Source organism: Bactrocera tryoni, chromosome 3, assembly GCF_016617805.1.
Source record: "Bactrocera tryoni isolate S06 chromosome 3, CSIRO_BtryS06_freeze2, whole genome shotgun sequence".
Classification (NCBI taxonomy): domain Eukaryota; kingdom Metazoa; phylum Arthropoda; class Insecta; order Diptera; family Tephritidae; genus Bactrocera; species Bactrocera tryoni.
Genome location: NC_052501.1, coordinates 87,464,778 through 87,482,972, shown reverse-complemented (window position 1 = coordinate 87,482,972; position 18,195 = coordinate 87,464,778). Strand labels below are relative to the sequence as shown.

Here is an 18,195-nt window from a genome sequence, read left to right as displayed (position 1 = left end):
GTTTATACCATGACTTTCGTGGTGAATTCATTTGTATTTATTGTGAATCTTTTTGAAAGACGAAGAAGCTTAGTATAAACAGACAAGAAATATGGTAAACATGCCATGGTACCATTATTAAGTAAAACAAATACCTTGAAATATATTTAATTATTATTACCTGTCTTAAATACGCCGTTTCTATGATCGCTATATTTGCTCTCCTTTTACATAGAGAAGTAACAACAACAAGATGGGCTTGAGCTTGTACAAGAAAGTATAACGATACCTCATTAAAAATGTACAACAGAAATCCCTGGTAGCGCTTTAGGTAATTAACCGGTGATTTAACCAATAGGTTATATAATATATTTTAGATTATAGCAGAAGACCTATTAAACCTGAATTATTATGTATCAAATTAAATATTGAATTTTTTGATATTAACAACTGTGAATATATCCGGAATAGATGTGACCAAGAATCATATAATACAAGATTACGTCAATGATTTACCGTTACTTTCTTCGGTTTAAGCTGTGACAATTGTTACAAAAAAAATTCTATGCTTTAAACAACTTAAATATGATTATCACTTCTTTTCCTGAGCTGTGTAATTAATATATATATATATACGTATTTGATATTATCACTGCGTTCGTTGTTAAGTATGAATTGTCACTCAAAGCGAGGAAAGTTGCATGTGAATGGGCCATTAGTGGTAGCTTGTCTTTTTGCTAGTCTATCATCTGTTCAATACCAATAAAGCGACAGAGTTGCCAACCTCAACCAAGAGATCATGGGCTCTCTCAACAAACAAAAGAGAATAGCCTTACATCTTGTTATAGTATTATCCATATTTAAACTAGGATTCATTGCCTCAAGATGTCTATTTCTTTAAAAGTTCGTGGTGATGCTGAAAGTAGGAATCTGGAAGTACATTATCTTCCAGCTAAAATAAATGGAGATGGGAGTACAGATGTATCAAAGTATTTCAGTTCGTATACACGGGTAGGCCAAGGTAACTTATTAACAAATGCTATTCGTGGTTTCCCGCTAAATGGAGAAATTGTTAAAATACCAACAACTCATAGCTCATATGTTTTACAAGAAACTGAGTTTTCAAATACTGAAAAATCGCGGAATATATATGTGACTGGTAGTTTCAGTAATTTTTATTATTGGAATTATGATAAAATACCAAGCAATGGAGATGCTTACAAACAGGCTTTATATTTGTTCAACATATCCAAAGAGGTAAATTTAAACAAAAAAAAATTAATCGCATATTCAAATTTTGTTTATTATAGTTCTCTGAACCAGTATCTGAAACGGATATCCAAATTGAAATTGAAAAAAGGCGGAAAATATAAAAAGAAAAAACACTATATAACAACATTTAATAAAAAATTAGTTTACTCTATAACTTAGTTTTATTTATGAAAAGTAGTGTCTACTCATCTGCATCAGCAAAACGCTCATCATTTAAATTTAAATTACGTATACCACCTTGTGCATCTTCAGCGTCATCTCTTGCACCATTTCCAACAAGTACGGGGCCATTTTCAAGATTATTCCCGTCATCATCATCATCATCCATAAAATCACTTTCTTCAGAAAGACTGTCAGCAGAATCTGGATGAAGGGCTTGGCACTCAGTCATTGCCTGAAATATGATATCAACAGTATTCACGTCATCTGGAAGAATCCAACACTCAGTCAAATGGTCATCAGTGATATCGCCTTCATCATCTGTAACATTCCCTTCATCTACATCCACATTTCTTTCATCATCTAATTGTTGTTCCATGGCAATAATTTCTCCATTTATCTGGTGGGCAACTTCTGCGGCATCTACATTACCATTCAGATTAATATTTCGAACAGACGCCCTCGTGTCTTTATCGTATACACCTCGCCATTCAAGATTATGATCTAACATAAAATATATACATTTGCATGGTATTGAGGATATCCCATGTACGCTGATTTGTTTCCATAGTATGGAAATACCTTCGCTCATATTTTCAGCTTGCCATCCTAATGAACTAATAAATACAAATATGCATACATATACTTATTGTTCAATATGAAAATTTGTTTCACTACTTACTTTTGGCTTATATATAATGTTCCTTTTCCAACAATTTTTTCTCCAATTTTTAACTTGGTATTATTAGCAGTGTAAATTAGACCATCTTCAGGTGGATTTATATGCGCAATTAAAGCCATTGCTTCAAATTAATTCTGTTTAAAATTACGTACCTATAAAAATTGTAATACCGGCATTTACAAGACTTTACTTGCAGTCTACACATACAATAGGAAATAACACGATCATCTTAGTACACGCAATATTGTTTATGGTAGGCAATAGTTATAAGAAAAATTATCATGACATAAATATATGCGAATTAAAGTAGCCATACACGGCACACATCTATTTTTTAGAAATAAATGTTTTCGACATACAAATCTTACAAATCCATTTTACGTTCCTACTTCAATGAATAAACATTTGCCGATATTATTATATCATTTTTATGTATTTGACTGTATTTTTATAATAAATTATTCCTACATTAACACAAGCCCATAGACGACATTATTTGCTCTTATTTTTACGACTACTAAAGTTACTAACGACTCGACTTATCTTATTCGTAATTTATTTCATCTTTCCAAATTTTTAAACTTCAATAGCTGGAACATGCTAATTCCCGAATAATGATAAGATAACAAATGTCTTACGAAATTATGGCCGTTGAAAATAATTTGACTTACTGTAAAAACGGAATCAGTTTATTAACAAGAAATCTTTATGCTTAATATGGAATATCATTGCGCAAAGAGTTTGTACGTTGTATAAAATGGTCACATAGCTACAAATTCAATGTCTTTAGTCAATACAGCAGTTATCGATTATTTCGAACACTGAGAGCATAATTCTCCTCACTAGAAAATTGACTTGAGGATAGTATTCATACTTTTATTATCGTCATTTGTTTTTTTTCTTGTCACAGTTTATAAAAAATGGGTAAACGTCGAAAACAAACTTTAATAGAATCGGACGATGATAGCAGCGATACTGCATCTAACCTTGAATCGGTAGAGTTTTAGTAGTACAAAAACAAATATAAATCATAAAAAAAATCTTATACTAATGAAAATAAAGTTTCTAAATATTTCTTTGCATTTTATAGGAGCTATTATCTCTAGCAAAGAAGAAGTCCAGAACGAACACGACTCAAGTTAAAGCTGCAACATTGTCTGGATCTGATTCGGACTCAGATTGGGCGCAGGGGGCAAGTACTTCCACTGCTGCAAAAAAAACACGCATAAAAAAAGTTAACAAGGAATCAGATTCATCGGATTCAGAAGAAGAAAATGACTGTCAAAATAAAAAAAATGATATTTTGGGGAAGGAACTTATTCCCCGAGAAGAGGGAGAGGTTTCGGAGAGTGATGGTAAAGAAGAAAGCGATTCCGATTCAAGTTCCGAAGAAAGTTCGGATACTAGCTCAGATTCAGAATTTGATGATGGTTATGATGAAAACCTCATGGGAGACGAAGAAGATCGTAAGCGCCTAAATGGGCTTTCTGAAAAAGAACGTGAAACGGAGATTTTTAAACGTATCGAGCAGAGAGATTTATTGAAAACCCGATGGGAAATTGAGCGCAAACTTAAATTAGCGCGACGGGGAGAAAAAGCTATAAAACCTAATAAACAAAAAAATAAGAAGAGTAGCGTGTCCAAGAAATTGAAACAGAAATATAAAGATGAAAATACTGAAGTAAAAATAATTCCGATTGTAGAAAAAGAGCCAAATGAAGAGATAGTAATATCTACTATTACTCAAGATTTGGAACTGCCATCACCAATAACCGAGGAGATCTTACTTGATCAAAAACTCTTAACAGATGACCAAAATACTGTAGAAAATTTAGATCATAAAGAACGATCCAAAGAACGTAAGAAGAACGTTGAAATGAATAGGACTGACGATAAGCGTAGCACCGCGATGGCAATGTTAAAAGCTAAACGCGAGGGAAAAGCAAAACGAGGTATATTTTTACATATCATCGGAAATATAATTCAATACAAATATATTTTCAATTGCAATAACAATTCCAGAGGAAGAGGAGGCTAAGCGTCAAGCTGAACGCGATAAGGAGGAAGAAAAAGAAGAACTAGAAGGAGTCTCCGGAGGAAAGTCTTCTGTTAAGCTAAAGGCTTCCGAAATTTATTCCGACGATTCAGCTAGTAGTGATACAGAAGACGAAAAGCCTTCCGAAAAGCGTTCACGTTCAGCTAGTAGTAGTAAATCTTCCAGTGAATCGGAAGATGAAGAGGACGCTATAAGAGAGCCAGTATATATTAGCACTCGAGACGAATTAAACAAGTTGCGACTGTCAAGATTCAAAATGGAACGGTTTATTAATCTTCCTATGTTTGAGCGAACAGTTATGAATTGTTTTGTACGTATAAGTATTGGTAATAACGGTCAAAAACCAGTTTATAGGGTGGCTGAAATAGTTGGTGTGGTGGAAACTGCTAAAATTTATAGCCTTGGAAAAACTCGGACTAATCGAGGCTTAAAACTTAAACACGGCACTCAGGAACGTGTATTTCGTTTAGAGTTCATTTCCAATCAAGAGTTTACCGAAACTGAATATGCTAAATGGCGTGACATATGTGCACAACAAAATGTTCCGATGCCAACAATCGATATGATTGAGCGAAAACAAAAAGATATCAAAGAAGCTCTTAATTATGAGTTTAAGGACGAAGACGTCGAAAAAATCATAGAGGAAAAAAATCGGTTTAGAAATAGACCCACTAATTACGCAATGAGAAAAACCTGCCTAATGAAAGAAAGAGATGCTGCAATGTTACGTGGAGATTATGATGTAGCTCAAGATTTAGGTCAACAAATTGACGAGCTAGAAAGTCGAGCATCAGAACTCGATAAAAAACGATCAAGTAGCATTAGCTTAATATCATATATAAATGATCGAAATCGAAAACGAAATGTTGAAGATGCTGAGAAAGCAATTTTGGAAGAAGCACGTGCTAATAAAGGTTTAAAGATTTCTGATCCATTCACGCGACGTATTACTCAACCACGCATGGGTTTCAAATCAGTTGAGAAAAAAAGCGAACCAACCATTCAACCGACACAGGCAATACTACCGGCTAAACGAAAAGTTGAGGAAAGTACTACCGGCGGTTCAAAACCAACTGAACCTAAAACAGATTACAGCTTATATGCTCTACATGATTTTGACATTGAATTGGACGTATCCCTTTTGAATGCTGTCCCAACAACACGATAATATTCAAATTAAATTGTATTCAAATAGAATCAGTTGTTCGAATAAAGACTTTGAGGTAAAATAAACATCAAATGTAGAAACCATTACGCTTGAATGTATGAAAATAATTGAGATGAGTTTATATAAAGGTTATCCTTTATATTATAATTTGCGCTGGTGGTTGCTGAGCTTTTAACAATTGCGGAATATTTTTATATTTGTAAAGCAGGTGCTAGAAAACTTCTTTGGTCAAAATAGCTTTAGTAGTTTGTGAGATGTTCCTTAAGCCTATCACGAGTGGTGCCCCGCCCACTTTTTTAAAAAGTTTCAGTTTGACAAGGAAAATAAGTACAAATACTCATCAAAGTATCTTATTTTTTTCTCAAGTTATCTCTTTCCCTACCTTTGTTACAATCAATTGTTAGGTGAACAAAACTATTCTCATGTGGTGAACACATAAACGGCGACAGACTGCAAACTACATCTGTCAAATATTAAAATACACACGTTCTTAAGGGCAGTGTTATTTTGACAGCTGCACGACTGCAGGCCGACAGTTGTCGTTCTCGATAACTTCAATATCCTCCTATTTTTGCCAACGACAGTAGTACGACAGTAGAATGGAAGATAGAAAGAGGAGGTAGAGTGGTGATGCCACTAATATGTAAAATGTAAAATTATTCACAGCTCTAACAAACTTGACGTTATTTTACAAATAAAAGCATAAAATAGCTATATTATATCATTTGTAATAACAGTTGATAATTTAAAGCAAAAATATTGACCTATTTACTTATTTTTTGCATAAAAAATTTCACTTTGAACAAAATATTAAAATTTCATTGCAGTGAAAGGAATTAGTATGGCCACAACGAAATTGTGTACACACAAAATGGACAACTGCGTTGTTTTTTGTACATGCCGGCCATTGTGTTGTTGTTGCTTCTCAAAATGTACATGTAGTAAGATGAACAACGACGTTTTCAGTTCACTGTCGTGCTGCTGCAGTCGTCGCAGTCATTGTGTTTACACTTTCAAATACAACTTGGGCTTTACTTGCATAAGAAACATACATATGTACATATATACATATATTGTGATGTGCTGAACACAATGAGCGCGACAGACTGCAAACGACATCTGTCAAATATTAAAATACACAAGTTCTTAAGGACACAGTTATTGAGGCAGCTGCACAACTACATAACTGTATCGATAAGAACGTGTGTACTTTAATATTTGACAGATGTCGTTTGCAGTCTGTCGCGCTCATTGTGTTCAGCACATAAATGTATACGAAAAGTAACAATAAGTGTGTTTGACTTGCAAGTAGTAAGATAGATCGACTGTGGTATAGTATTTCGTAAAGATATACATACATAATCCAAACGTTTTCTTAATGGCTGGTTAGCTGTCATCAGTCAATTAAGTCCTGGTCAACTTTACTAAAGAATGAGTTTGATTAAGTTAACCAGGATCCGTTGGCTAACGAGGACTTTTACGACTAATATAAATGATTGCATAGTTATTTTTGCATGGTTCATGATCAAACGAACAAATCATTTTTTATATTCGAGAAATGTATTGATAAATAATTGTACTAAAAACAGCACGGTTATGACAATTTAAAAGGCACCCTGTATTTTTTATAAGGCAACTCTGTGTTTTAACAGTGCTACCAATTATAAAAATAAAACTATACTAGAACACGTGTTTTGCCTTTCATGCCTTTGGTTTGATTTGGTTTGGTTAGCATTTTTCTGGAGGAGTTAGTATTGTTTTATATATTTTAAAAATCTTTTATATTTAAGACATGGGGAAACCAGGTGAGCAAAATTAATAAAATTTTTGTAAAACTTGACTTTATTGTCATTTATCAATTTTTGCAAAATAGGATTTTCACCACGCGGAGGAGGTGGCAGTGGTAGCGGTGGTCGTGGACGTGGTGGGGGTTTTGGTGGTCGAGGTGGCGGTGGTGGCCGCGGTGGTGGCGATCGAGGACGAAGCAGCTTCGGTGGTCGTGGTGGAGGCGGTAGAGGCGGTGGTGGTAGCCGAGGTGGGCCTGGTGGACGAGGAGGAAGGGGTGGAGGAGGAGGTCGAGGTGGACGAGGCGGAGGTGGTGCGGGGGGTTTCAAAGGAGGTATAAAAATATTAATATTTGTATAGAGCATTGGGTACTTATTTTGTATGCACTAGGTAAAACTGTTGTAATAGAACCCCATCGCCATGAAGGCGTTTTCATAGCACGTGGAAAAGAAGATGCTTTGGTAACACGAAACTTTGTTCCTGGTTCTGATGTTTATGGAGAAAAACGAATTTCTGTTGAGGTATGTTTTTTTTCTATCATTTGGTATTGTATACTATTTAAATGATGAGATTGTGCAGGGGTACAGAACATGGTAATATGTGACCATGAAACTTTGTCAACAAAATTAGATTTGCGTGGTTTGAGACCTTTAGGCGAATTTAAAGTGACAAATTTTTAGATTAATGCACTACTGAACCAAATACCAAATAAGTGAAAATCGCATGTAAATTTTGTAATTTAAAATGATGAGCAATTGTTTTTTTTTTTTAGACAAATGGCGAAAAAATAGAGTACCGTGTATGGAACCCCTTCCGTTCCAAACTTGCAGCAGCTATCTTGGGAGGAGTTGATAAAATTCACATGCCTCCTGGCTCTAAAGTGCTTTACTTAGGAGGGGCTTCGGGCACAACGGTTTCACATGTTTCGGATGTTGTTGGGCCTGAAGGTCTTGTATATGCCGTTGAATTTTCACATCGTTCCGGTCGTGATCTCATCAATGTAGCAAAGAAACGTACAAATATAATTCCGATAATTGAGGACGCTCGTCATCCTCATAAATACCGAATGCTTGTCGGAATGGTTGATACGATATTTGCAGATGTGGCACAACCAGATCAAGGGCGTATTGTCGCATTAAATGCTCAACATTTCCTTAAAAATGGTGGACATTTCGTTATATCTATTAAGGCATCATGTATTGATTCTACTGCGCAACCAGAGGCAGTGTTCGCCGCTGAAGTTAAAAAAATGCAAGCAGACAAGTTAAAGCCTCAAGAGCAGATTACGTTAGAGCCTTATGAACGCGACCATGCAGTTGTTGTGGGAATTTATAGACCGCTACCTAAAGGTGTTGGCTCCTAAATACAATTTTTCTAGTTGCTTTAATTTTAAAGATTGTCAAATTTTTTATAAGATCTAGATTTTAGGTGACATCAAATCCAGATTTAATTACATCAACAACGGCACTTATTTTATGTACGTTTTCAATTATTGCAGTTAATATGAGTATATTCTAACTGCACTGTAATTTATAGAAAATCGTGTAAATTGTAAAATAAACCTTCGAAGACAGGTTGTTTTACAATTAATTGATATTTGATGACAGTGCACCGTGTGTAAAGAGTTTGTACTAAAGAATACAAAAATATATAAACTGCGGTATGAGATAAATGACAGTTTAAGTTTATAAGTAAGTTAATTTAAGTGCAGTTTTTCAATGTATAATATGTATTTACAACTTTTTTTTAGTTTGAAGAACTGCTTCAATCGGAAGCGAATTACAGATAATAAAACCTTGATAATAATTAGACTTGTTGCTGCTTTAATACAATTAAAAAAAAAACTATTTGAAAATTAGATATGGACTGTGATTTGTGAACATATGTATGTATGTACTATATTTCTTTATTATTCAATACACTCAAAAACATGCCTTTACAGAATTTATGTTTATAATGTAGGTCCCAATGGCATTGTTCATTGCTCTATGTACACATATTTAGTATATATAATTGTTTTTCCCTTTGTTTCAAGGCTTTAATTGCAATATATTATTTTTAAAAGATTATAATCTTAAAGCCTAATACTTTTTAAATTGAAAATAATTTGTATAAAGGTTGTACGATTCCTGTCTTGCTTTTCCGTCGTTATGTGTTCATGTTTTCGTTATACGGCTTATATGATAATAAGAAGAAAATGCCTCGGATATCTACTAAATGCAGGATATAGCTGCTCCTCTACATATTAATACTTTGATTTGATATGCAAGTATAATGTATACTTACACATAAAAGTTGTCAAACAAGTTTTTAGTTAATCCTGCGAACAATGAACGACGTTTGTCCTTATCAAAGTTTAATCTTGATTTTTATTTTTTAAAATTCGTTAATTTCACTTGTTTAATTTTGTAATTACAATTTTGCACGTGTTTTTAAGCCGATACTGTCGATCGCACCAGAACTTTCAAGATGCTTTAATAGACACCCTAAGTATTCCTCACGATGCTTAATAAAATGTGCTGCATGTTGCGAATGCTCCCAACACTTAAAAGTACATTTTATATTAGCACGTTCCCAATTTTCACGTACTGCGTGGTTCGACGATGGTGGTCCAATATTATCATTTTCTGATACAAAAAACAATGCTGGTTGTTTAATTAAAGTAGAGTGAAACATTTGACTGGATCGCATATAATGGATAGTGGCTTGATTATGGAATGTTTTCATATGGTAACTATATAAAAAGAAATATTAAATTGAAATTGCAGCAATTAAGTGCATATATAACAGTAAACTTACAGGATGTAATTACGTAAAGCGCTTTGCATACGTGGATTTTTAGGAAAAAGCGACTTCGGCACTCCAACAGGGATTTCTGTAATATCAGCAGCGCTGTCCCAAATTTGACAGACAATTCTGTCTAATATTCCTGCATATCTGAATATATAAAAAAACCTTTATGGTAACAATATAAATACGCTTAAAATTTAAATGATCAATACGTACGTTCATATACTAAATACTACATCCATCTACAATATGATGTTTAATGAACTTCAATTTAGACGATTGCATTTTGACTCTTATATTTTCTTGAATTTAGTAACTTGATTCTTTAGTTCTTTTGAAAGCGGCTAAATTAGAAATGCATCTTGCCGAGAGCAAAAAAGTATCTCTCCTTTTTTACACATAGCAAAAATCACATACCCAAAATACAAAACTTTCCCTACCGTTCTTTATTACGAGACATTTGTAACATCACTTCTCCGAGTTGATAAGCGCCCACAGAAAAGCCATGAACAACAATTGGCGTATATGATCCGTTATTTTCCAAAAATTTAAGAGTATCTGCAGCTACAACCTAGATTTCAACGAAACCCAGAATATTTCACACAATTACAATTCGTTGTATTATTGGGTACAAATATTGATTAACAATAATAAAGGTATCCCTAATCATATTTACTTGTGTTCCTTTAACGGGCCAAAGAAGTTGCCATGGCGTCACATGTACGATCATAACATCGAATCCCATTTCAGTGTAAATTTGAGCATATTTCTTCAAATGTTTTTGCTTAGCCATTAGCCACGCCATCATTAAAACAAGTGGATTCCCAGAAGACTGTTTGATTCTAAGAGAATAGAAGGGAAATTAACATGTACATATATTTTACATTGTAATAACTGAAATACAAATAAAATAAAAAATATACACTAACTTTAAAGTTTTTGGATCCACTTCACCCTTAAATGGTTCATTAGTGAACAATGTCATATTTTTCGTGACCTCTTTGGATGAAAGATAACGACAATTCCAAGGCACCATTGTCTTCTAACCATGAAAAAATACATATTAAACATTATATTAGTTCATCTATATTAACATACATAACACATATAGAAGATGAAAAATATAGCAACAAACAAACATCATCAAATTTCGATCAATTTAATTCTTAACAAATAAAAAAACTATACAGAAATATGTGTGTACATACATTTATAAGTCAAATGTTTAAAGGTATTTTTTATGGTGGAGAGCTATAACTTTTATATTGCAAACTAGCCCAACATATGATTAGTATAATTTAAAATTTATCTATGCTTTTGGAGATATGTGATCAGGATGTCTCCTGTAGAAAAGTACACACATAAACTGGGTTGTATTTGCAAATAAACAAATTAGCAAAGTAAACATGAAAGATGAAAGTACTTTTGAAAATATTTTTCGAAATGAATATAGGGAATGGAAAAATAAAGAGGATCGTTCACAACCCTAACGTGGTGAAGGGGCAATAATACACAGTATCAAATTTCATAAAAGTTTCTTTGGGAGTATATGCAAACAGAAAAAAAATAACCAAATCGATAATTATAGGAAATATTAATGTATAGAATTATTGAGTAACGCGAAAGAATTTTCAAAATATTGTTTTTATTTTTTCTACCATTTATTACTTAAATATTTAATTTAATTAAATATTATTAAATTTTTAACAGGCTTACTTGATCAGTGATTATAGCAGACTTGTTACTCGAGTTTGTCTTCTGTAAACTTGAAAAGTATCTGTAATTCGGTTTCGAAATGTAATTCAATCGGCTTTTTAAAAGAGTGGAATGCCCAAAGTTTGGAACCAAAGACAAAATTTCTTTATTGTTTGTTAACGCTAAAAACAAAAATTTATCAACTAGAAATTATTTAGAAGATATAAAGGCATTTATAATTTTTTTTACCATATTCAAGCGCTTTTGATGCCGTTGTACTTCCTTCTGCCTGCATGGGAAAAGCAATGCTGGCATTTAGTGATTTTTTTGCATTGCAACAATTTGTTTTATTTAAACTTGACGTTACAGTAAGTAATCGCAAAACACGGGTAGCGCTTGTAACGCACTGTATTGAAGAAGCCATTTCGAAACCTCTGGCCAAAAACTATGACTGGTATTACATAAAATGCATAAACAATTTACGCAGAACCTAAATTGTATAGTATGTGTATCTATTTACAAAATCTGTTGTCTGCATTTATATTTAATTTTCTTCCGGATCAGGTAAAAATTTTAATTTTAGCAGTAAAGAAAAATACAATTTTTACAAAATTTACTATATATGCAAATATGTTTTTACTTTATGAGAACTGGCGCATTTAAATTAGACAATATGTATGTACATACATATGTGTAGTTTACACACACATAAATCATATTTTTGCCCATACTTAAATGCACTAATTGGACTTTGCTCTAATGCGCTTGAGAAAATAAAATTAGCAGTATGCAACAGCATACATATATGTATGTATATATTCGACAGTCCAGAAAATATAAATAAATTTGAAGCTTTCAAACAATTTTCTATTTATTTTGACATTTTTGGTTTTAGTATGTTGATACTATTTTCATCGATTTTATTTTGTAAACGAATGCTTTTAAATCTTCAAAATGTTTAAAGAAACCTTTTATGAACCACATTGAATAATTACTTTTAATTTATTACAATGCACAGAAATGCATTTGTCAAAATTTTGCAAAATACATACACACAGATATAAATTAGATGTGAATCAATTTCAATTTATAGTAAAGAGCCGAATACAAATTAACTTAAAGATTCGTCGGTATTGGTATTGCTTCGACAGGTCGCACGAACAGAATACTCTATGATATTAAAACAAATAAGCAAGATATACTGTATAATAAATTTAGTTCTTTAATGTTATTTTAAGCGAATAAGTTAACAGTTTATGGTCAATGCACGGAAACTTGCCCAGATATGTGTGTGTAGACTGAGTTCAGACACGACAACTTTTGCTGCGGCAAATCGAGTTGTGGTAGATTTCAAAGAAATACTATAATATAAACAAATTTTAAACTTAGATTTTGTGTATATTTTTGTAGTAATATATACGCTGATATGAATGTCAAACTTTAATTTTTTTCAAGGACTTCTAAATAACTGGATCTTCGAGAAATTCCAAGGCAAATTTGGTTAGTGTTTACTTTAATTATTATCTGGCAATACTTTTGCTGTCAAATAAATATATCTGTACACATAAGAAACTAAAAAGTTCATGGTTTATTATGAAATTTGTATAATTCTTCGGTGAAGAAATAAGTGAATAATAATTATGCTGCAGTCCTTTAGATCTGCTGTCCAATCAGCGTATGTTCATAACATATTTAGAGTATACACGGTTCATTTATACTCGAATAGAGCCGTAGACCAAATGATTTATTTATTATCAAAATAATTATATTCCAGATCACAACTACTATACCAGGGTAGGTATCCAATTTCTAAAATGTATTATCGTCTGGTGTCAAATATTCCCAAACAACCGTCTAATGAGAGTTCAAACGAACCAATAAAGTTCTTTGGAAGCAAAGCTGCAACCTGGCGTGCACGTGATACGAGAAGTGGCGGTTCTGAGGACACGTTATGGTTTCAACCTTATGTCATTTCTGGAAGTTTGGCTGTATTTTTACTATATTTTTGCGTACTTCGAGAGGAAAATGATATCGACAAACGGCTAGAAGGTAACCTGTTTGATCAAGTTGCGGGTCTGGAAGAAGTACAACTTACCGTAAATTACAAATATAACAGAGAGAATGGTTTGGACACTTCAGAAATTGAAAAACGATTATTAGAACTAGGAGTCGACATAAAGTTTTTGGATATACGCTAAGAATAATTGATACTAGAATACGATGATAGTAGTGAACAGTAACTAAAACTAAATTAATAAATGATGTACATAAGTTTTCAAAGTCCCTCATGGTATTTTATAGAGCAAATCTATTTTAATGTAGTTTTTCAAAATATCGATTAAGATAATGAAAATAAATAATTTAATTGTCTATGCAAGATTAACATTATGCTAATTTGAAAATAAAACAATTGTTGTGTTGAAAATGCAAAATTCAAATTTTCATATTCAATACAATTTTACCTCAACATAATTTGAACGCAGCTTCTAAGAAAAATGGCAAAACGAAGTTTGAAACAAAACTAGTTGTTTAATTTAATAATACACTCTGCTTTAACAGCAGTTTCTGCTTCATGGGCACATAAATGTCTTTTAAGTCGGTAATTTTCGTAAAACATCTGATTACATAATGGGCATTGTAATTTTGGTGCTTTATGTGTTCGTAAATGTACATTTAAACTGGTGCTACTCTTATAGGAAGAACCACATAAATCACAGACGAAAGCACGAATATCGGAATGAGTCACCATATGTATATTATGATCCGATTTTGTGGAACTTTTTCGACTGCACAATTTGCACTTCCATACATGTATCTTAGTATGACGATTTTCATGGTGCTTCCAAGTAGAAGGGTGCAGAAAACTTCGTTTGCAATAACGGCATTGAAAAGGTTTATCTGCACCATGAACTTGGTGATTGTGTGTCAAAAGTTGATTTTGCGTTTTAAAATTTCGCTGACAATCATTACAACTTCTTAATTTTAAATGTTTATGAGGAATAAATTCTATTAACTTGTTAAAATACAAAGGATGAGCAGACACATAACCATCTCGACTCCAACGACCCCCATTAGATTCATTCTTCTTAACCATATGCTGTGAACGAAGATATTCCCGCTTAAACCATCGAATCAAGGACAATATACTGGATCTCGCCAATTGTGGTGTTATACTTATATTGAAGTCTTTTTTAAATTTTTCGCATATGATTACAGTACTCTGATCCCTTTCTTCTTTGTTGTCGAAATCATGGTGTTGGACATTCCACTGGCAAGGATGAAACCGAATGATATCAATAAATCCCAATATAATAGATGGATCAGTAGAACGTAATTGAAAAAAGCAGCGCGTATTTAGCTTCGCAGTTTTAAACTAAAATTAGTAATATTTTATTTAAGTGCAATAATCTGTATGGATACATACTGTTGGAAATTTATTCCCCGTGTTATCAAGAGCATCAAATGTATTTGATTCCGCAGGGTTGTTTTTTTTTATCTCGCCCTCGGAAAATATATATTTATTTTAATGTTGTTCAAAGTTCACTTTCAGCTCTTACCATTAAGAATTCCGGTAAAATCTCGATCTCTAAATTGACTATTGATTCCTCTTCGGACCCAATTTTAGTTTCGGTTTGGCATTTTGTAGCAACATCGTAAGGATCTTTGATCTTTTCATTGTATGAATTTGTTTCGTTTCCTTTTGACTCAGTTTCGTCCTGAGAATCTATATGATTTATATTTACCTGGTTAATTTCCTTTCCCATAGATTGTTATCTTGCTACTTTTTCGTGGTATAACTATTGTGTCTAATGGTTATTGATCGCACCGGTAGGGAAACAGCAATATGATGTATTGTCCAATGTACGAATAATTCCAAATTTCCTACCGTTTTTTTGAATATACATTACATATATGTAACTATAGATTTAATCAGGAATAAGGATTTAATGTATAAAAATATTACCACTGTCGAAATTTTTACGCCGCGGACATACATGCCAGTAATTCGGTGTCACTAAAGAACATTGTACAAACCATGGTATACAGCTGATTCGTTTGCTATAGGTTTATATATTATTATCGTTATAGGTTTATACCAGGGATAAATTGCCAGTTCACACACCGACTCTTTTGCCGCTCAAACCGGTTTCGCGTAACCAAACCCCACAAACAAAAAGTGCTGCTATGATAAAAGGAATTGAGATATAAATAAGAAGTTGTTAGTTCGGATTATGAGTTATAAAGCATTAAGATGTTGTTAAAGATAAGTGCATAGCCATAAAATTGGGACTTTTATTTAATAATTCAGTGATCGAACTAAAGAATGAGTTAAAAAGTAGACGATTTATCGAGAAATCCGTTACAGTATTAACTGCAATACAATCGTGATGTTAACATCTCTATCCAATACCATATGATTTATTTGAAGCCGGAATAAGATAAATAATAATGCTGAATGTCGCAAGACTTTTATTAAATAAAAATGGGTTTTTGCCGGTTAATCGCTATAACCATTTGCTTAGTCGTAATTCCCGAAAGGTAAGTATTTTTAAATGTAACCTTAGAGAAAATGAATAATATGAATAAATAACATTTCAGAATATTAATTTAGAATCTAAATTGGGGAGAAGTTGGCAAACACGTTGCAACAGTACACAAGAAAAAAGTGATAAAATAGTAGGATCTTGGCTACTATGTTGCGGTGGTATGGTATATGTTGCTGTAGCTCTTGGTATGTCTAGTAAGGTATTGCCGCCAGTATCTTTTTTACGATGTGTGTTTAATATTTTAATAGGTGGTGTAACACGGCTCACAGAGTCAGGTTTATCTATGGTGAAGTGGAGATTGCTTGGTGAAAAAAAACCAACTACTATAGAGGAATGGAAAGAAGAGTTCTCGAATTATCAGCAGTACCCAGAGTATAAATTGTATTTATTTATATACTAATATAAATATTCAAAAATAATAATAGTATGTTTCTTTTCTAGGAAAAATCGCTCAATGACTTTGGATGAATTTAAATTTATATATATGATGGAATATATTCACAGAATGTGGGGCCGTGGAATTGGAGCTGTTTTTTTAATTCCAGCAGTTTATTTTTGGAAAAGGGGCTATTTAACAAATTCAACTAAAAAACGTGTTGTAATACTTGGCGCACTCATTGGTTTACAAGGACTTATGGGTTGGTACATGGTTAAATCCGGACTGGAAGATAAATTTCAAGACGTTAATGATGTACCCAGAGTATCGCAGTATAGACTAGCTTCACATCTAGCTGCCGCATTTGTTCTATACAGTGTGTTTTTGTCATCAGGATTAAGGAAATTATTACCTTCAACCGAAAATCTTACGTCTTCAAAACATCTTTTGCATTTAAAAAAAATGGCGAATCTATCCAAAGGATTTGTATTTCTCACAGCTGTTTCAGGAGCGTTTGTAGCAGGACTTGATGCCGGTTTAGTGTATAATTCTTTTCCTAAAATGGGTGATAAGTGGATTCCTGATGACATTTTATTATATCAACCGATACAGAGAAACTTTACGGAAAACCCCACAACAGTGCAATTTAATCATAGAATTTTTGGAATTACTACTGTATTCACCGTTTCTCTCCTATGGATGTATTCAAGAAAATGTGTTTTGCCTAAACGCGTATCGTATGCTATAAACGCCACTATGACAATGGCATGGTTACAAGCAACTTTAGGCGTTTCGACTCTATTAACTTACGTCCCCATACATCTTGCTACAGCTCATCAATCTGGTTCTCTGCTGTTACTTTCGTTTGCTCTTTGGTTAAGTCAAGAACTGCGTTTACTAAAGTACATTCCCAAATAAAGGGGAAACAATATATGTATTTATGCTTATAATTAGTATATTTATTTGAATGTATTAAAATAAAAACTATTATAGACTTCATTATACCCAACAAAAATTAAAAAGTTAAATGTACATACTTACATATCTATGTATAAGGTAATATTAATCATCATTTTATGAAGGGAGCCACTACCTAAATTTTCGTTTATTCTAGATATGTATAAAGAATTAGACTAATGACACTCTAAACGATTTGAAAATCCTTAAAGATATTGCTTGACCAGTTTGAAGATATTTATGAATAATAAAATATTCTAGGTTGGATCAAGAGAAATCCTAGAGGATTCTAGTTATGTATAAAGAATTAGACCAATGACACTCTAAACGATTTGAAAATCCTTAAATATATCATTGCTTGACTAGTTTGAAGATATTTATGAATAATAAAATATTATAGGTTGGATCAAGAGCGGGTCTCTCATCCGAGGCTGTTGTGACCTTTTCATTGGGGCTGTATTTTACGTGGCCGGTCCCAAACCCAGCGTACAACCCGTGCGGGAGGGAAAGTTCTGTTCACTTTAGCTCCCCTTCAAACGGATGTTTTTGGCTATCCAGAGGATAGTTAGTCTAAGACCGGAAGTCACCAGTTGCTTGGGCCATATGTAAAAGAATCGTCTTTGGCCACTCCCAAGTGAATGGTTCCATCCGTCATAACCGCGTAAACGGTGTCTACGCCAATAAAGAAGAAGAAGTATAGGTTGCCCTTTAATGTCGTTATGTAGACAT

At 33.1% G+C, this 18,195-nt stretch overlaps 8 protein-coding genes across 13 annotated transcripts; 5 read left to right on the top strand and 3 right to left on the bottom strand.

Annotated features, from left to right (window-relative positions):
- The first annotated feature begins 795 nt into the window (after nt 1–795).
- On the top strand, nt 796–1,376 carry LOC120772468. The gene is made up of 2 exons (XM_040101106.1): nt 796–1,236; nt 1,290–1,376. Exons 1-2 carry the CDS (start codon nt 865–867, stop codon nt 1,350–1,352), a joined length of 435 nt encoding a protein of 144 aa, XP_039957040.1. The 5' UTR covers nt 796–864; the 3' UTR covers nt 1,353–1,376.
- Nucleotide 1,377: 1 nt separating this feature from the next.
- LOC120772467 (methylosome subunit pICln) lies at nt 1,378–2,280 on the bottom strand. The gene is made up of 2 exons (XM_040101105.1): nt 2,093–2,280; nt 1,378–2,027 (listed from the first exon to the last, which is right to left on the bottom strand). The coding sequence occupies exons 1-2, from the start codon at nt 2,209–2,211 to the stop codon at nt 1,433–1,435; spliced, it is 714 nt and encodes a 237-aa protein (XP_039957039.1). The 5' UTR covers nt 2,212–2,280; the 3' UTR covers nt 1,378–1,432.
- Nucleotides 2,281–2,936: 656 nt separating this feature from the next.
- On the top strand, nt 2,937–5,402 carry LOC120771706 (RNA polymerase-associated protein Rtf1). Its single transcript, XM_040099840.1, has 3 exons — nt 2,937–3,087; nt 3,183–4,044; nt 4,115–5,402. The coding sequence occupies exons 1-3, from the start codon at nt 3,013–3,015 to the stop codon at nt 5,314–5,316; spliced, it is 2,139 nt and encodes a 712-aa protein (XP_039955774.1). The 5' UTR covers nt 2,937–3,012; the 3' UTR covers nt 5,317–5,402.
- Nucleotides 5,403–7,010: 1,608 nt separating this feature from the next.
- On the top strand, nt 7,011–8,959 carry LOC120772757 (rRNA 2'-O-methyltransferase fibrillarin). Its single transcript, XM_040101525.1, has 4 exons — nt 7,011–7,121; nt 7,190–7,435; nt 7,492–7,622; nt 7,874–8,959. The coding sequence occupies exons 1-4, from the start codon at nt 7,109–7,111 to the stop codon at nt 8,462–8,464; spliced, it is 981 nt and encodes a 326-aa protein (XP_039957459.1). The 5' UTR covers nt 7,011–7,108; the 3' UTR covers nt 8,465–8,959.
- A 481-nt stretch (nt 8,960–9,440) lies between these two features.
- On the bottom strand, nt 9,441–12,777 carry LOC120772755. 4 transcript variants are annotated; one of them, XM_040101520.1, is made up of 8 exons: nt 12,695–12,777; nt 11,836–12,076; nt 11,608–11,768; nt 10,821–10,933; nt 10,568–10,733; nt 10,332–10,462; nt 9,901–10,038; nt 9,441–9,835 (listed from the first exon to the last, which is right to left on the bottom strand). In XM_040101520.1, exons 2-8 carry the CDS (start codon nt 12,008–12,010, stop codon nt 9,514–9,516), a joined length of 1,206 nt encoding a protein of 401 aa, XP_039957454.1. In that variant the 5' UTR covers nt 12,011–12,076; nt 12,695–12,777; the 3' UTR covers nt 9,441–9,513. The 4 variants fall into 4 exon arrangements, with proteins under 4 accessions (XP_039957454.1, XP_039957452.1, XP_039957456.1 ...); XM_040101518.1 differs by lacking the exon at nt 12,695–12,777 and adding an exon at nt 12,639–12,678; XM_040101522.1 differs by lacking the exons at nt 11,608–11,768; nt 11,836–12,076; nt 12,695–12,777 and adding an exon at nt 12,639–12,657.
- A 40-nt stretch (nt 12,778–12,817) lies between these two features.
- On the top strand, nt 12,818–13,899 carry LOC120772758. 2 transcript variants are annotated; one of them, XM_040101527.1, is made up of 3 exons: nt 12,818–12,929; nt 13,042–13,086; nt 13,361–13,899. In XM_040101527.1, exon 3 carries the CDS (start codon nt 13,401–13,403, stop codon nt 13,782–13,784), a length of 384 nt encoding a protein of 127 aa, XP_039957461.1. In that variant the 5' UTR covers nt 12,818–12,929; nt 13,042–13,086; nt 13,361–13,400; the 3' UTR covers nt 13,785–13,899. The 2 variants fall into 2 exon arrangements, with proteins under 2 accessions (XP_039957461.1, XP_039957460.1); XM_040101526.1 differs by lacking the exons at nt 12,818–12,929; nt 13,042–13,086 and adding an exon at nt 13,131–13,261.
- A 192-nt stretch (nt 13,900–14,091) lies between these two features.
- On the bottom strand, nt 14,092–15,657 carry LOC120772756 (zinc finger protein 718-like). Of its 2 annotated transcripts, XM_040101524.1 has the most exons (5): nt 15,551–15,657; nt 15,330–15,468; nt 15,144–15,254; nt 15,011–15,088; nt 14,092–14,959 (listed from the first exon to the last, which is right to left on the bottom strand). In XM_040101524.1, exons 2-5 carry the CDS (start codon nt 15,348–15,350, stop codon nt 14,108–14,110), a joined length of 1,062 nt encoding a protein of 353 aa, XP_039957458.1. In that variant the 5' UTR covers nt 15,351–15,468; nt 15,551–15,657; the 3' UTR covers nt 14,092–14,107. The 2 variants fall into 2 exon arrangements, with proteins under 2 accessions (XP_039957458.1, XP_039957457.1); XM_040101523.1 differs by having other exon boundaries at nt 15,144–15,468.
- A 324-nt stretch (nt 15,658–15,981) lies between these two features.
- On the top strand, nt 15,982–17,842 carry LOC120772754 (cytochrome c oxidase assembly protein COX15 homolog). The gene is made up of 4 exons (XM_040101517.1): nt 15,982–16,125; nt 16,186–16,318; nt 16,382–16,514; nt 16,575–17,842. Exons 1-4 carry the CDS (start codon nt 16,036–16,038, stop codon nt 17,425–17,427), a joined length of 1,209 nt encoding a protein of 402 aa, XP_039957451.1. The 5' UTR covers nt 15,982–16,035; the 3' UTR covers nt 17,428–17,842.
- Nucleotides 17,843–18,195: the final 353 nt, after the last annotated feature.

What these genes read in the sequence shown, in the direction of transcription:
- LOC120772757 (XM_040101525.1), top strand. An exon ending in TGCGGGGGGTTTCAAAGGAG is followed by an intron (nt 7,436 to 7,491) that starts GTATAAAAATAT and finishes TGTATGCACTAG; the next exon opens with GTAAAACTGTTGTAATAGAA. An exon ending in AAAAACGAATTTCTGTTGAG is followed by an intron (nt 7,623 to 7,873) that starts GTATGTTTTTTT and finishes TTTTTTTTTTAG; the next exon opens with ACAAATGGCGAAAAAATAGA.
- LOC120772754 (XM_040101517.1), top strand. Translation starts at nt 16,036, where the DNA reads ATGCTGAATGTCGCAAGACTTTTATTAAATAAAAATGGGTTTTTGCCG. An exon ending in TTAGTCGTAATTCCCGAAAG is followed by an intron (nt 16,126 to 16,185) that starts GTAAGTATTTTT and finishes ATAACATTTCAG; the next exon opens with AATATTAATTTAGAATCTAA. An exon ending in ATATGTTGCTGTAGCTCTTG is followed by an intron (nt 16,319 to 16,381) that starts GTATGTCTAGTA and finishes ATATTTTAATAG; the next exon opens with GTGGTGTAACACGGCTCACA.
- LOC120772467 (XM_040101105.1), bottom strand. Translation starts at nt 2,211, where the DNA reads ATGGCTTTAATTGCGCATATAAATCCACCTGAAGATGGTCTAATTTAC. An exon ending in ACATTATATATAAGCCAAAA is followed by an intron (nt 2,028 to 2,092) that starts GTAAGTAGTGAA and finishes TGTATTTATTAG; the next exon opens with TTCATTAGGATGGCAAGCTG.
- LOC120771706 (XM_040099840.1), top strand. Translation starts at nt 3,013, where the DNA reads ATGGGTAAACGTCGAAAACAAACTTTAATAGAATCGGACGATGATAGC. An exon ending in CTGCATCTAACCTTGAATCG is followed by an intron (nt 3,088 to 3,182) that starts GTAGAGTTTTAG and finishes TGCATTTTATAG; the next exon opens with GAGCTATTATCTCTAGCAAA. An exon ending in CGAGGGAAAAGCAAAACGAG is followed by an intron (nt 4,045 to 4,114) that starts GTATATTTTTAC and finishes TAACAATTCCAG; the next exon opens with AGGAAGAGGAGGCTAAGCGT.
- LOC120772758 (XM_040101526.1), top strand. Translation starts at nt 13,227, where the DNA reads ATGCTGCAGTCCTTTAGATCTGCTGTCCAATCAGC. An exon ending in AGATCTGCTGTCCAATCAGC is followed by an intron (nt 13,262 to 13,360) that starts GTATGTTCATAA and finishes ATTATATTCCAG; the next exon opens with ATCACAACTACTATACCAGG.
- LOC120772756 (XM_040101523.1), bottom strand. Translation starts at nt 15,350, where the DNA reads ATGGGAAAGGAAATTAACCAGGTAAATATAAATCATATAGATTCTCAG. An exon ending in TTTTACCGGAATTCTTAATG is followed by an intron (nt 15,089 to 15,143) that starts GTAAGAGCTGAA and finishes ATATTTTCCGAG; the next exon opens with GGCGAGATAAAAAAAAACAA. An exon ending in CGGGGAATAAATTTCCAACA is followed by an intron (nt 14,960 to 15,010) that starts GTATGTATCCAT and finishes TACTAATTTTAG; the next exon opens with TTTAAAACTGCGAAGCTAAA.
- LOC120772755 (XM_040101520.1), bottom strand. Translation starts at nt 12,010, where the DNA reads ATGGCTTCTTCAATACAGTGCGTTACAAGCGCTACCCGTGTTTTGCGA. An exon ending in ATCAAAAGCGCTTGAATATG is followed by an intron (nt 11,769 to 11,835) that starts GTAAAAAAAATT and finishes TTTTGTTTTTAG; the next exon opens with CGTTAACAAACAATAAAGAA. An exon ending in GTGGATCCAAAAACTTTAAA is followed by an intron (nt 10,734 to 10,820) that starts GTTAGTGTATAT and finishes CTATTCTCTTAG; the next exon opens with AATCAAACAGTCTTCTGGGA.
- LOC120772468 (XM_040101106.1), top strand. Translation starts at nt 865, where the DNA reads ATGTCTATTTCTTTAAAAGTTCGTGGTGATGCTGAAAGTAGGAATCTG. An exon ending in TGTTCAACATATCCAAAGAG is followed by an intron (nt 1,237 to 1,289) that starts GTAAATTTAAAC and finishes TGTTTATTATAG; the next exon opens with TTCTCTGAACCAGTATCTGA.